The following is a 15,272-nucleotide window of genomic DNA, read 5'->3' as shown; positions in this document are numbered from 1 at the left end:
AATTAATGTTTCATGCAGATTGGCACTGGGGGCTAAATTGGGGTCTAAATCCTCAAAAACATGTAAAATATAGTTTGCTTTAGATATTTTGCTATCATCTTACCAACAATACTTCAAATTACTTACGGGATATGTCAAGAGTTTTTTTTCTGGATGCTGGTAAAATAAATACAAAATAAAACAATTGTGTTCATTTCTTTCCTCATTCAAAACATGTGCAGGTCAATTTATAAAACCGTTTTAAACCTTACATTGTTAACACTTTTTTTTTTTTACTGTTATGTAGTCTTCTTCTCACTACTTTTGTTGCTGTATTGAAGTTTATCATGAAATGTCACCACCAATGGCTCAGTAAAATAATGTTAACCATTTGCGGAAATGCCATCCTTACACCATTCTGCGTATGGATCCTTGTGCACATCGATCACTTTCTTCTTCGCAGCATCATATCATAAGAAAAGTGATCTATGACACTTAACATATAGAGCCGGTTTAAACCCTACGTTACAGAGACCCAACACAAATCCACCATGGGTAAGCAAGGGGCAACGGGAGCAAGGACAAACTTTTTTGACAGATAGGAAACCTGCGCAGAACTGGGCTCAATTGGTCTTGGAATTGCATTATGGCCAATTGTGATCCACAACGTTTGCTCTCACCATGCCAAATCCAGTGAAGCGCTAGTGGACGATGCTACTTGTACTAAAAATGTCAACCAATACACCTCCAATTCCGAAATCTGATCCCACGCGCAGAATAAGTACAAAGAGATTAGCCTAGACTATCTTGATAGGAAGAGAGATAAATAACGCCGGTACCCCAGGATGGGAAACCAGCACCATGGGGCCTCTAGAGGTCAAAGCACAGAGAGGAAAAAAAATCCTCAAACTTTGCAATGGCCACTGCAGTGATAAGAAAATCACCATACTGAACAGTGGACCAGCTGTTTCACAAAGGGGTCATGTAAGAAAAGATCCCCCTCGTCTCTTAAAAGTCTCTTTGACTGTTGGAAAGTCATGGATGAGTTGTGGGTTTGTGAAGGGAAGGTTGGACTTAAGACATCACAAAGGAGACTTCAGTAGGAAGATGACTGGGACTTTCAATCCAGTGTCAGAGGGCACCCAGCAAATGAGGCAGAGGGTTTGTGAGCTGTCTTTTGTGCAGGATTTGCCACCCAGCTCTGACAGAGGAGCGCTGAATCTGAAGAGAGAATGAGCATCAAACAGTAACGATTCCCCCCTCCTTCATCATCCCCCCTATATAAGCAGGGGGGGGATGATGCCGTATCACCACAGCCAAATGCCCCTTGAAGGTACAGACACACAGATACGTGCCAGGCTTACAGATGCCTTTTAATCATTTTTTACAATATTTAACCGAAAAATGTACCCCCAAGCAGGAAAGCAAAGAAAGCATTTACAGAAGCAAACAAGAAAACTGATGTGCTTCAAAGAATACTCCTTCAAAATACACGCCTGAGTAGAGACAAAAAATGGCTTTAAGGCAGCAATCAACTGTAGGTCAACCATTTGGGTGACATCCATTGACAAAGAGCTTATATAAGAAAGGAACAAAACCAAAATCAGAATAATTTCAATCAACCTTGGAACAGTTTTAATCTTTTTGTCCAAATGTATACTTCGGTGGTCCATCGAGAACAATGAACTCTACAGGCAAGATATTGATTGCATTAAAAGCACAGCACATTTTTCAAGTAAATTCATGTCAGGCAAAAAGGGGAGACAATCGTTTTATTCAATTGTGGGGTGTGCCGCTATGTTGCGGTGATGGAAACCCCTTCATTTACCTCCAAGTAGTAATAGTAGAAGCAGCCAAGACAGGATCTCCAAGCTTCCTACTTTATTCCACACAAAATGACGCTAGAGGACCGCCGCCAGGAAATGTTCAAGGACACGTGAGACGAGCCATTAGGCACGAGCATTTCAACTCACTCACATTCTTTCGGCTCTGTCCCTGAGCCTGAGGTTCTTCCACCTCCTTCTGTTGTGACATCCCTCATATAAAAATCATGTCATCTCCTCCCCATTCAGAGTGTCCCCTCAGGTTAATGTATAGTAAAGAGGAGAAAAAGTAAGCCTCCCTTTCAAGCCTCACAGTCATTACCAGTGCTTTGAGCTGGCATGCCTCATCATCCCCCATAAAAAGTGCTGTGTCAAAGGTATAAAAGAGACCATCTGGGCTATTTCCAGCATCCTGCCCTTTATAATAAACCTTGTGTGAGATTGAAAATCAGGGCAAATGCACCACTGATAAAATACGTCATGTTAATCTTTTGGGACAAATGTCAAATCTAAGTCAATAGGTTGTTCTTTTCATTCACAAAACAATCCCTGCAAGATGTTATTCACTGCTTTGAGTACATTACACTCATGCTTTACATGCAGATATCCTGTAAAGCAATTTAGCAGCACTCAAAATCGTAATTGCTCATTCACAGTTGCCTGCAGGCATGGCTTCCCAGGCTTCATCTTTTGTCTCCGGCCTCACGCTCTCTCAAAGGCAGCCTAACCTGACGCAAGTAACCAGAAGCAGCTGGCAGCAGTGGCTACCTGGAAGTCTGCTTAGCTTTACCTAGCACTCAGTAATTACATGGCCATTAGGCCACCTCCCAGCACCAAACCACACAGAGGGCTAAATTCAAAAGCTGTCAGTGATTAATTACCAGTTACTCACTTTGTTGAGGATAACTGAGGGGATTGGCACAACTGTAAATGTATCAGGCCGTTGGGATTATACAGTTTGTAAATGGTGGAAAGAGAGGGGGCTGTAACCCAGATTGGAAACAAAACGTTGAAAAGGAGATAATTACGTAGAGATTTTTGTGGGTTTGTGTGTTTGTAGATTTCCCTTGCTTAAAGATACAATATGTCAAATTTTTACACCTCAATATATTTACTTACATTACCTCAAATATTTTCAACAGTTATCAAAGCCAGATAAATCCTTAATTTTATAGTTTTAACAGTATTGTCACAACAGCCACCATGACAGACAAGACATGTTTATTGTTTCCATGGAAACACTGGATGTTACGTCAGAGATCACTAGACAAGGAAGCTGGAGCTGCTAGTGAAAGCTGCCGTACTGTTGCTGTATGTGCTGCTGTGATAAGTAAAGTAATGTATTCTTGGATATATTAGCTCGTTGGAAAATATATTCTCTTCCTCAGGTCGGTTTTGCCTGTTCGTCTCAACTATACGGTCAATTGGAGTTTGTTTTCATCAGGATGAGGGTGGAGTAGCAGAGAGAATCACTCCCACGATTCCCCGGCAGCATCAAAGTCATCTTCTGTTATTAACTTGATTGAGAGCCCCCTGGTGGTGAAATTAACATACTGCGCGTTTAAGTGAATCAAATATAGATCTGCAACGCAAGCCAAACAGATATGGCTGCATCTACTTCTGGTTGTATCTTAAAATCTTAATCCATAACAGCTGATGCGACCCTCTGCTACCCCTTTACCCTTGACATCAAGCAGCGGGTGTTTAGTAAGGGAACACCAAAATCTCGCACATTACAATTTGTATGTTGTTGTTCTCTCAAGAGCACTGTGGCTGTTTAGCTTCCAGCTCTTTTGAAGCGTTAACTTCAAGAAATGCTGCAGAGTGCAGGGGGGTGTAGGTGAGAGGGGGTTTGAGGCGTATGGGTGAGTAAACAGGGATGGAGCAAAGCACCAGTGCTTGCTGACAGCACATTTTATGATGGTGCCATTAAACAACAGGCCCTGCTTGGAATGCAGATCCCAGAGGAGGAAAAGGTATACAGAAAAAAAATGAAAAGAAAACTTCCCCCAATGCTGAAGCAATTATTAGGAGGAGGCTCGTCTCACAGTGTGGTAGACTGAGTGGGTGTGACTTCAGACTTTTCCTTGGTTTGGTGGGTTTTCTTTTCCCCATAGACCTGAGACTATTCAGGGATCAGAAAATAAATGTTGGCCTACTCCTCTGGGGATCATGAATGTCTTCATACGTATTTGTCCTATCCATTAGATGTAATAATATTTCACTAAAAAACAAAAAGATCAATCTCATAGAGAAGTTGGATGCCTGAAGCCAGTAGGAATCATTCAGCGAAATAGTTCATGTTGGAATATGTGCGCAACAAAGTTGTCCAGGCATTTTACGAAAAGAGTAAAGTAAACGTACTGATCGAGCCATAAACAAAGTTAAAGACAAGATATTCATCATCTAAGGACCATGAAAGTCTGGACAACATAATTTATACCAAACCAGTGGCTGTAAAGATATTTCACACACACAGACACAAAAAATAATAATTCCATGGAGGCACCGAAGCAAAAGTTGGATGATAACTTAAAGTCAGCAGGGTTGATGCTCTGGGCACAATATGCTACAAATGTTAACGTGCTGTTTGTGCTACACTAGAGGAATAGTTTAGGGATCCGAAAAAGTTGCGGCCATGATCGTGTGGAACGAAAGTGTCATGGCAATTGATCGAGAAATTATTGATATGTTTCAGATGGTAACAAAGTGGATGAGCTTTCAAACAACCATTGCCATTAGATTCAAGCCCAAGTTAGAAAATGTGATCAGAAGCTAAAAGTTAGTAAACCAGACACTGTTAGAATGACAAATCACACCATAAAAGAAGCTTCATCTTCTTTAACCGAGGACTACATCAGCATGAATAAAACGTACTTTAAGTTCTAGTCGGACTTTCTTTGATAAAGATGTTACGAACTCCCTCTGATTCAGAAGCAACCTATAAAATATCCTCCAGCTATGGACCATTGCGCTGTCTTTGCAACTACTCCATCTTCTTTGACAGCAATAAAGTGAAGACTGTGAAAAGCACATTACGTTCCTCCCCTCGAAGAAAGAAAAAAAAAAGCCACATCAGAGCCAGGGGCTGTCTCTTAGACAGGGGAGAGGATAAATATTGAGTGAACCCATTCAGCATTCATGGGGTATGAAGATATTTGGCCTGAAAAAGCCTTGCGCCTTCTTAGCATTCAACAAAATATGGTAGAAGTTGCATGTGTAAATCACTTGCACTACATGAATACAACAATATTAAACACAATGTTGTCTTCAAAGTTTACAGACGATGTATGTGTTTTTTATTCAGCCATCTATGGAGACGCTGTGGAATAAGCACCGGACAAAAACATTTGAGAGGGCCAGTTTCTGAGATGAAGCCCACCGCCTTAGTTTTAGAGTTTTCACGCTTCATTTGATATGAAAAGCTTTTGTTGTTATATCTTTGCCCTTGACAGAAATGTAATGCGTGAAAATAAATGGCCAGCATATGATAACGATTAAGAACAGAGAGAGTAATACTACTCCTGGCTCTGTAATTCAGCAGATGAGTCATTCACAATTGATAAACCACGTTGTATTAGTCTTTAAGGAAATTCACTTTCACTCTTCTGATTCATTTTCTCCATGTGTGTTTAATTATGACAGATTTATAATATTCTAATGTGTCATTTTGTTGGAATGGAGAGTCATTTTTTGGTTTCACCCAAGAGAGGTCAGAGATCAACAGAGCAGAACCTGCCTAAAGCGAGGGTTGACCACTACACTGAAAACCACTTTAATCCAGCAGTGAACAGACCCCACCTGTTTGTCCATCCAAACATCCATCACACAAGGCTGCACTGTACAACATCCCCGCTATGTCTCTTTCAAAGAGGTCACCCACAGTTTGTTCACACTTACTGTAGTTCCAGCTGGGGGTTGACTGAGGATGTGATGCACACAGATCCCTCTTCATCAAACTTTAAATACTCATGTCAGTTCCTTGCAGTACAGTGGTTCAGCACAGACATGAAAAGGGTCATTTTCACACTGAGAGAGTTATTGGAGTTATTACTATGAGAGACATGTTTTTATGGGAGAGAGCAGAAAATCAAAGGACTGCTTTTGCGGTTCTGATTGTCACTGACCTTGTTGACATTCTTTATGGGGCTTAAGCCGAAAAAATGCTACAAGCAAACAGTTGAAGCATGTCTGGTGCAAATGCAACATGGACTGATGTCCTTGTTGCCAAGAGAAAAGCAAGGATTTCAAATTATCTACTTTTTATGAGATAAGAAAAGCCCAACTTTAAACTGTTTGCTTAAACTCACTTTGCTGACACAGGCTAAATGATAAACTGATGAGTCTATGGACTACAATGGGGGTATTTTTTTATTACCTGCTTTACCTCTGTGACCTGGTGACATTCTGACAGTACACAGATTAAAAGTGGCAAATGTAGGCATTAGTGAGTTCTACTACTGTACAAGGTGGATCAGAAATACGATGTCCTCACTGCTGTTTGAAGTAAAGAAGTAATTTGAGGTATTTCAATTTGTTGAGCTAACTGAGTGAAAAAACAATGACCCTATGTGGTACAATAACTGGAGATTTAAAGCCTTTATCTGTTACAAAGCCTTAGATGCACATCAAGGAGGAAAGCATGAATGGACTCCGAACTCAAACTCTACACAAGTATCTAAACTTTACATTACACCTGATAGAAGCTGAAACCTGCTGGAGTATTTCAAATAGCAAAATATCTCATTTCACATCTGTCTTACTGCAGATTTCAATCTAGAAAGCAACATTTTTTTCCCCAAATAATACAGTGCACAGCAGTTAATGCTGTGGTATGAATAAAAGTGATTACAGCCAATAATAGTGTTGTGAATTTCCTCCAACATCCCTCTCTGATGCACTGACTAACCCAACCTTGACTCCATCCCAGAATGCTGACCAACACTGAAGGAATAAATGTTTCCATCTACTGGCGGGAAAAGTGAATTTCAAGAGGGTTTTTTTTTTCTACCTCGGAGAGGGCAAGTGAGCAGGCAACATCACAAGTCAAACAACCTCTCAGCGCCTCTATGTATAGACCCCCTGTTAAATGCCTTTCTTTCTGTTAAGTGTTATAGACGGTCAGCTGTGTGCATCCTTCACACTGGACCCCCCCCCCCCCCCTTCTTCCCTCTAGAACACTATCAACGCAATCCAGGCAAGCTGCCATGGGTCATCTGTGTCAATGAAAATAAACTAAGGACCTGTTCAGTCAGCTTCCATTCATTCTTTTATACAACTCTGCAAACAGAAGCTGGAGGCCAATCCAGTGTCTCACACACCAACAGACAGCAGGAGAATGAGTTTTCCTTACCTGGGGGGCAGTTGCATTCAGCTGCTGCTTGTCTGGCAGTCCGAATCTTGACAAAATTTTCATAGGAGCGCTGAAATTTTGAAAGAAAGGCATTTTCATTCACACGCACATGTGGCTTTCAATGAAATCAATATATCGGGGGGGTTCTGTTGTGGATGTTCACTGACAGTTTGCAGGTTTAGGGGCAACTAAGTAGGAAAATGAAACAAAAAAATCAAAATCAAAAGTGCACAAGCAAATCTTACCTGAGAGAGCAGCTGGTCCACTCTTTGTTCAATGAGTGAATTAAAATCATCCATGGAGTAACCCGGGGCACGGATGAAGGTGTGCTCGCCATTCCCACTCTCCAAATCCAAAACCCGGTTCTTGATATCAGCTGAGTTAATGGTCAGAAGAACGCAGAAGGCGATGGACGCCACCGAAAATAAAGATGAGAATATGTTCAGCACTGTTGCGCGGTGATATTGTCGCTTCTGAGGCGCCACTTCTTTCTCCATTTTCTCCACGCACGAAGATGCTCCTCTTGCCTCCGCGATCTCCATTTAACTACAACTACACGCGCCGCTGGGAGCGAACTGCATCTGGCGCGGAGTCGCGAATTTATGGCACACTGTTCTGCGAGAAAGTGTGTGTGTGTGTGTGTGAGAGAGAGTGTGTGAGAGAGGTTCTGCGACGCCGCGTTCACGTGCAGTGTGACTTTGTGGTGACAGCGACCAAAAAGAGAGGCGCTCTACTCCGCTCCAACCAAAAGCAAAGTCAACCTGTCTGACGGGCGCGTCGTGGGGGGCTCGAGCAAACTTGTTGCGCCGAGCCTTGCACAGTAGTCTGCTGCAGAGGAAACGCGCTATATATGCACAATAAAGTAGAAAGAGAGACTGGGGAAATAGAAGGCAGCGCGCGCGTGCAGTGGAGACAGCTTTACCGCTCGGAGCTTTTCCACTGTGCAGGCGTGCTCCCCCTCATTATGGCAACTACACGCCTCCAATCTGCCCGGACTGATTAACATAATTTATTGACCCGCTCCCTTCGAGCTCTTGCAGTCGCATTACGATTGCCATGATGTGCAAATATATAGAATCACTTTCATATCCCTGGTTTGACAAAGACGGACCGCTGCGTAAAGACGCATTTTGTTTAAACTTAACATGGCTTACTGTAAAACCAGGCAAGAAAGCGAGACAATAAAGGCAATAATCATTAATGAAATGTTGGTGTGACTTCATTGGAAGGACATATCATTGAGCCAACGTGTGGGCATGTTTACTTTTGTAGTTTGTTTGGTTTTGTTTTGGTCATGACGCTGCGTAAAAGCGCACACTAATCTGGAAAGTTCTATTTCAAAGGTGTGGCCGGGTACAGGGACTTACTGAAACGTTTAATGGCGTGAAAATAGCATTATATTTTGAGGCTGTTTAATAGACATCAAGTGGGGAAAAGGGAGTTACAAAGCACATCAACGCGTCTCTAAAAGAGATGGAGGCGTTTGGTGACCCCACAGTGTGCCCACTGTGTTTGATGCATTGATTTCTCATTTGAGGTTGTCATGATGGGGGTATAAAAAAACATCGATGTGGGCAATTTGCCTGAACATACTTCAACTTTAAATCTAACCCTTATCCACTCTCATTACATAAGACTATGTTTAAACGACCGAATGATAACCTTGTGTATGCACTCATCTTCAGCACAGCTATCTGAGATCAGTGCAGCTGGTAATGCACTGACGCTGAAGGATGCTCTGTACATTTATTTTGGAGACTGTTGCTCTCAATTTGAGCTTCTTTTAATCCATATTTTATGAAGAGCATGATCAACATCTATCCTCTAACCCTGTTCCATCATTTCAAAATGCAGAGATGATTTTTTTTCGGTGCACGATGTCACTGAAGAGAGCAGTCAATTTTCATATGCAGTCAGAAATAAAGCAGAAATTTTTCGTATGCAGTCAGTAATACTTAATGGGAAAGGGCTTCAAATATCCATAAACCTCAGCAGACTCCTGACTTCTCCAGCCTCTTGGCTTTTTAATGCATCTTCACTCCAAATCACTCAGAAGGAAAGAGAAAGATGGAGAGCTCAGAGTGAAGTAAACATACAGTCATTAACACGGGGCGATCCTTAACCACTTGAAATGCATTAGTTAGAGGCAGTAGTGGACTAAAGTTATTGTTGTGTTGCATAAGAGTGTAAAAACTCATAATGCTTTTCATTAAGAGGGCATGATCCTAACACTCAAGAGATTTGAGGGCATAAAGCTTTTATAAAAGCTATATGGGGCAAAAGGTCCAACCCTTGAGTTTCAACATGACCATGTAATGTGAATATCATGCAGCTCAAACTGCTTCACAACAAGACTAACAAGTTTCAAAACTGACAACTGACAAAAATGAGCAAGACTACAAAAACAAAAACAAAAAAATCAATGAATAATTTGATCAACAAAGTAAACATGAGATAACTTAAGGTAGCTTATTCACTCTTTTGGTTTTAGTGTAAAGGGAAGTACTAAAGATCTTTGGGCTAGTAATAAATCATCACAAGTTAATTTGAAGTATCTCTTCAATAAAGATCTGACTTCAGCAGATCCTTAAAATGAATAGGTGATGTTGTAGAATATTGTTAAAGTACGGATTACAGTTTAAAATCACTACCTAGTTTGTAATGGGGCTTTTTACTTTTTGCTCCAGTGATGATACCATGGACATACCGGCTCTTTTTAGTGATCCTGGTCTTTTGGCTCAGCTCAGCAAGAAGAGCTCCCAAACAGCATTTGGCAACAATTTGGCTTTTATTAAATCTGTCAAATGTAGTATTGTTTTTGGTCTATGATTGACACCGATATGTGTGCAATGCACTGTACTGTACTGAAATGATTCCTTGTAAGTATTATACTATACTTTACTAAATCGTATAATTTCCAGAATTAACCCCATTTTACATGATGCTTGGTATAATACATTATGGTATTATACTGTGGTGTGCCTGTGACCGTGCAGAGTGGAGAAAAGATCATCCCTTCATTCTGTCATGTACTAAATAACAACAAAAAGGGGGGGGGGGGGGCGGGGGGGGGGAATCATCTCATAGAGTGAGCGACACATCTCTATTATACTCTGCTCGTGTAGACTTGACTGTGTGACGATGAGTGCAGCTTTCCTTTGGTTGGGTATTTTAAGAGTACAGAACAAGGTTGTATCCCTCTATACATTTAAAGATCATGTGAGGGGTTGTAAGCTGGTTAAGAAACAGACAAACTATAAAACGATGCCTTTTTATGATCTACGAAAGCAAACAAGAACATCAGTGACCAGTTAGATCATTTCTTCATATCTGTTATTAACGCTTGAAATCACTGCCAGGGGGTAGGTGACAGATGAAGTGGATTACAGCATGCTGCAGAAACAGCCTTTGTTTACATTTTCCACAGCTTATATTCACAGTGAGTGGAACATTTGACTTTTAAGAGATGGCAGGATGAGATTGTTCATCAGCAAACACTAATTACACACGATCAGCAAACCGAGATCGCAGTACACTGAAAGTTCCTCACAGGAGCTTTAAGTCAGTGAGACGCACAATGGCAGCTTGCAAAGCACTGAACATAAAGAAAATGATTCTTTATGTCTGAAATATTTTTCATTTAATAAATGTATTTCTTCTCTTTATTGGAGTTCTGTTTTATTGCTATATGCATTCTATTCATTTGGGATCAGTAGGCCTAAATCTCCTTTATTCTTGCAGTTGAGCCCTCCATCTACACCGTGTTTTTGTTTCCTTTCTAGTTATATACCACTGAATAGGCCATATGTATACAGGCCTGGTTGTGAAGTAGTACTACATGCTCTAACTCTGGTTCTGTTATAATTTGACAAAAGCCTAAAAATATATACATTTTTTAGCATTTTAAGTTTAAAAATGTATCAACATCTATTGCATTTTCAGCGTTGAGTATTTATTTTTTAAATGTAGGTGCCATAAAAAAAAAACATATTTAATTGAGGTTTTTTTGCAGTCTTTTAAAAAAAAAAAAAAGCTTTGGACGCCATCTAGTGGACACATTTTGCAAGGCACTCGATTTTGTGGACAGAATCGTCCATAATTTATCATTAGTGCGTAGTCAAAACCCCCCTGACAACATCCTTTTTCATTTTGTTTTTGTTTGTGTGTGCATGTGTGGCTTTAAATCCCCCCCCCTCTCTCTCTCTCTCTCTCTCTCTCACTCTTTTTGGACATGAGTACAAAGTGACAGATGGACTCCTGGGACTGAGTCACGTTGCAGCATGCACGACTCCAACTGTGTTGCATATTCAGCATGTTAAAAAAAAAAATACACAGTGAAAGCGAGTTAGAAATATGAAACATGCAATTTAACAACCCCCCCCACACACACACACACACACACACACACCCACCCCCCTCCCACAAGTCCCTCGTCCACTTTGTTAAATTGTCACATTATTTTTAGAATTCTGGTTTGTCGCTTAAAAAAAGTGCTTCATCACGAGCGGCGTCCTCGCCTTGACAACCGGCCCGCATCACTGAGTAATCCACTGATGGTTATTTTTAGACGCTGTCGGCCGCTGCGTGCTACTCTCGTTCAACACACACACACACCCCGTGTTCGTCCTCCAGTCAATAATTTAGACTCTGTAGGCCTGCCGTAGAACAGTCAGAGAGCAGGTTTACCACAAGCTCTCCAGCATGAGGACTCCGACGAGAGTAGGGGGAGCTGGAAGAGAGATGGAGCCCAAAAGTTTGAGGGGGCAAATCACCCAGCCCACCGACCACCAACAAGGAGCATCAATGAGGTGAGCTCATGTGTTTATTTACATGATGGACGGATCTTTTTTGACGGCTTTTATTGAAGAGAACATAAAATGCTTGCTTGTTTTTTTTTTTTTGTTTGTTTGTTTGTTTGTTTTTTAAATGTTACATTAATATTTTTAATGAAATTCTGGGACTTGGGTTGCAGGATGTTGAATATGATGCATCTGCCAAAATGTGTGATCAGCTTACGCCTGAAAGGGTTTAGCCTATGCTGATTGTGTATGTTGTAAAGCTGTCAATTACAACTTTGCAGGTTTTACATGAAATGTTACCTTTGTGTGAGATGCCAAAGATGTCTGTGTTTTGTTTACCTTAAGCCTTTTATCTTTTGTCTTCCTCTGAATGATTTTCAGAACCTTTATTGTTTACTTTCCTCCGTATGTCTTACAAAGGTTAAAGCGTCACTCCAGTGTTGTTGAAGTTGTGTAAAGTTACTTTTCCACCATTTACAGGAATATGTTGGGCTCTCAGAGAACCCACACTCGGGCCCTCATGACCACAGAGTATCAAGAACGGTACCGTCCCCCTCACTGCTACAAGGCCATGGTCACAACCACCACGCCGAAAAACCCGTACCATGCATTGAAGGGGACTGCTGCGGATGTGACCACCTGTAGGTGAGATCCAAAGTGTTTATCTCACTAGACGCATTAATGACACACTCTGAAGATGTTCCTGTCTTGGTGAGGCAGAATCATGACGCCTTGTGCTCGCTCTCGTTCCATACAAACCAAATAATAGTGTCATTCAAGTACAACTCACTCGTCATAACTTTGCGTTTCAGAGCTTTCTATGTGGCCCACAAGGTGATAAAAACTCCACCCAAGCCCCAAGAACCATCGCTGCTGCCACCAAAAGAAAACCAGAGAACTGCCAGTGCAGTTGGAGCCAAACAAACAGCATCCACAGTAGAGGACTACAAGACCGTGTACCAGAGTGAGCAGTCTGCACATCACATCAGTATCGTGCATTTTAGATCTAAAACAACAAATACATTGTACGTCATGTTCCAAATCCATTCTCACTGCTCTTGCTTTCCAGATGATTTCAGAGTGTGGAAAGTCACCAAACGTCAGCCCTTTAAGCTCAGTGACAGCCTGAAGGTCAACCAAGGGCTATCGGTCACGAGCACTGCTCCCAAAGAAGGTTCCTTTGAGAAAGGCCCCGTTTGTGTAGCCGCCGACTCCAAGCCAGACCGAGAGATGGCAAAGTCACAGCCATTTGAACGCATGACCAGCTACAGGTGTGATTACGTCGCCCATTCAGCACAGGCCAAGATTCAGAGTTTGAAACCTGCAAATCAAACCAATTCAGACCTTCTCTCAGAGGCCGCGGCCAAAAAGACCAGTCCATCATCGGATCGCGAGGAATTCCTGTCCACAACACACGCGGACTACAAAGGACATCAGTGTCCACGCACCAAGTCAATCCTCCCAACGCTGCAAAACTTTGAGAAAAGCAAGGAGCCGCTGGAGACAACGACCACCATGAGGGAAGACTTTAAAGCTTGGAACAAAGCGAGAATCTTCCCAACCTTTAACAAAATAAAGCAGAATGCGCCGCAGAAGTCCACCGCCTCCGTGTGCTCATGTGAGCCAGCACACATCTGCAAAAACGACCAAAAGCCTTTGAGCCCTCAATCTAAACCGTGCGAGACTAGAGTGTGTAACTCCAACTATCCCGTCACCAAGGAAACTCCAACTCCTGCTGACAATGGATTTTCTTCCGGCTGTGAATGCATCTCCAACGGGAATGAAGAATCCAGGAGGTTCTGGCGGCATGGTTTCTAGAAAAACTCAAGTTTTTCTTGAGATCAGGTGGATTTCCGGCCGTTGCTGCCACTTTTACCTCAGGTAGTTTCTGCCTTTAACAACAATAAAAGCCATAAATGAAGCTAAGATTATGTAAGAGCGGCTATTTTTATACTTACAAGCATGTCACTGATGCTCTGCAGTAGCACTCATTTAGAGGATTATGTCATCACTAATTGAAGCTGCTTCATATTCAGCTTAGGAAGCACTTTGGAATACGTTACAGCTAAATGTGGACTTCTACATCTTTAATAGTGCAATGCATTAGAAAATGGTGAGTAGGGACATTTATACATACATACAGAGGCAGTAAGACTCAGCTTTCAGACCTCATGTTTTAGCATTTGACGTGATTGTGCCCTCTATCTCTACCAATAACTTACAATAACACAGTTGTGACAGAGTTAAAAAAATGTGACTTTAAGAGCACTTGTTTAAAACAATGTAATCTTTTATTTTATTTAATAAAGGTTTGTTTTGGGGGTTTTAATGCTTTTATTGGAGAAATAAGACAGTGGATAGTCAGAAATATGGTAGAGTGAGAGAGAGAGAGAGAGCGAGCGAGAGAAAGAGCGAGAGCGAGAGAGAGAGAGCTAGATATGAAGGACAGAAAGGAGCCACAGGTCAGATTCTAACCTGGGTGCCCCTATCTGTTTTTTTGGTTTTTTTTTTAAATAGTCAATAGCACATCGATACAGGTACAGAAATTTAATTAAATCTAAAGATTGTCATTCTTTAATCAAAAGCAATCACAAGAGAGAGCATCTATGGTCTCTTCATTTTCACAGGTCTGAAAATCCTGAAGTTTTAAAGTCCATCTGGTGGTTACGTCTCTTACAGACAGAGAGCAGATGCATAAATACATAGGCAATGTTTTAGAACCTGACTTTATCAATATGTGTAATTTAGACACGATGCACAGCTGAGTTTGTTGCAAATTTCAGGTTTGGGTTCAAGTCATTGTGAAAATATAAGAAATATTTTATGTAAACAGGCGATGCTTTTCTCACAGCATGCACATTCACTTTTAAGGATGGAGGCCTGGGTTTAACGGTCACGCTTTCACAATGTTTTGATGCCATCTGCAAACTATCAGCTACCTATCGAGTAATCAGTGCCAATTCAGTGGTGAACAAAAATCTGCTTTCTGGATTTATTTTTGGTTTCTGAAGGGACATGCCGCAAACACAGGTTTAGTTTCTCATAAGGAACAGCAGACAGGCACTTACACTTTAAAGAGTTTTAGCTAATGTGCACTTTAATTTCTTGTACTGCATATCATTAATGCAATATTAAACCATGTCACTGCATCACATTTTCCTCTCATATCATTCATGTCTACTGAGGACTTGTGTTTTTGTTACCGTGGACATGGTAACGAAACAAGTTAAAAGTGTTGTTGGATTTCTACTTGGATCAAATAGAGATTTATAATTGTGGTATCGTTGCAGCATTAGACTGCATGAAGGTCGGTGCGAG

The 15,272-nt window shown here is 41.3% G+C and overlaps 2 protein-coding genes across 2 annotated transcripts in view; one reads left to right on the top strand and one right to left on the bottom strand.

The window, feature by feature from the left end:
• Positions 1–8,093, bottom strand: part of LOC109981630 (collagen alpha-1(XXV) chain) — a 138,450-nt gene extending 130,357 nt beyond the window's left edge. Inside the window, exons 1-2 of the mRNA XM_065950229.1 lie at positions 7,401–8,093; positions 7,156–7,225 (exon numbers count right to left, since the gene is read on the bottom strand). Of these exons, the coding sequence (XP_065806301.1) occupies positions 7,156–7,225; positions 7,401–7,697 (367 nt within the window). The 5' untranslated portion in view covers positions 7,698–8,093. The remainder of the gene's footprint in view (positions 1–7,155; positions 7,226–7,400) is intronic.
• Positions 8,094–11,665: 3,572 nt separating this feature from the next.
• Positions 11,666–14,715, top strand: saxo2 (stabilizer of axonemal microtubules 2). Its single transcript, XM_020630549.2, has 4 exons — positions 11,666–11,963; positions 12,435–12,599; positions 12,767–12,918; positions 13,024–14,715. The coding sequence occupies exons 1-4, from the start codon at positions 11,857–11,859 to the stop codon at positions 13,770–13,772; spliced, it is 1,173 nt and encodes a 390-aa protein (XP_020486205.2). The 5' UTR covers positions 11,666–11,856; the 3' UTR covers positions 13,773–14,715.
• The last annotated feature ends 557 nt before the right edge of the window (positions 14,716–15,272 follow it).

Source organism: Labrus bergylta, chromosome 22, assembly GCF_963930695.1.
Source record: "Labrus bergylta chromosome 22, fLabBer1.1, whole genome shotgun sequence".
NCBI classification, from domain to species: domain Eukaryota; kingdom Metazoa; phylum Chordata; class Actinopteri; order Labriformes; family Labridae; genus Labrus; species Labrus bergylta.
The sequence above is the reverse complement of the archived record's forward strand: the minus strand, read 5'-3'. Positions and strand labels throughout refer to the sequence as shown.

Excerpts from the sequence above, each read along its gene's own strand:
- saxo2 (XM_020630549.2), top strand. The coding sequence starts at position 11,857 with ATGAGGACTCCGACGAGAGTAGGGGGAGCTGGAAGAGAGATGGAGCCC. Across the intron at positions 11,964-12,434 it reads CAACAAGGAGCATCAATGAG|GAATATGTTGGGCTCTCAGA; the intron begins GTGAGCTCATGT and ends CACCATTTACAG. Across the intron at positions 12,600-12,766 it reads GCGGATGTGACCACCTGTAG|AGCTTTCTATGTGGCCCACA; the intron begins GTGAGATCCAAA and ends TTTGCGTTTCAG.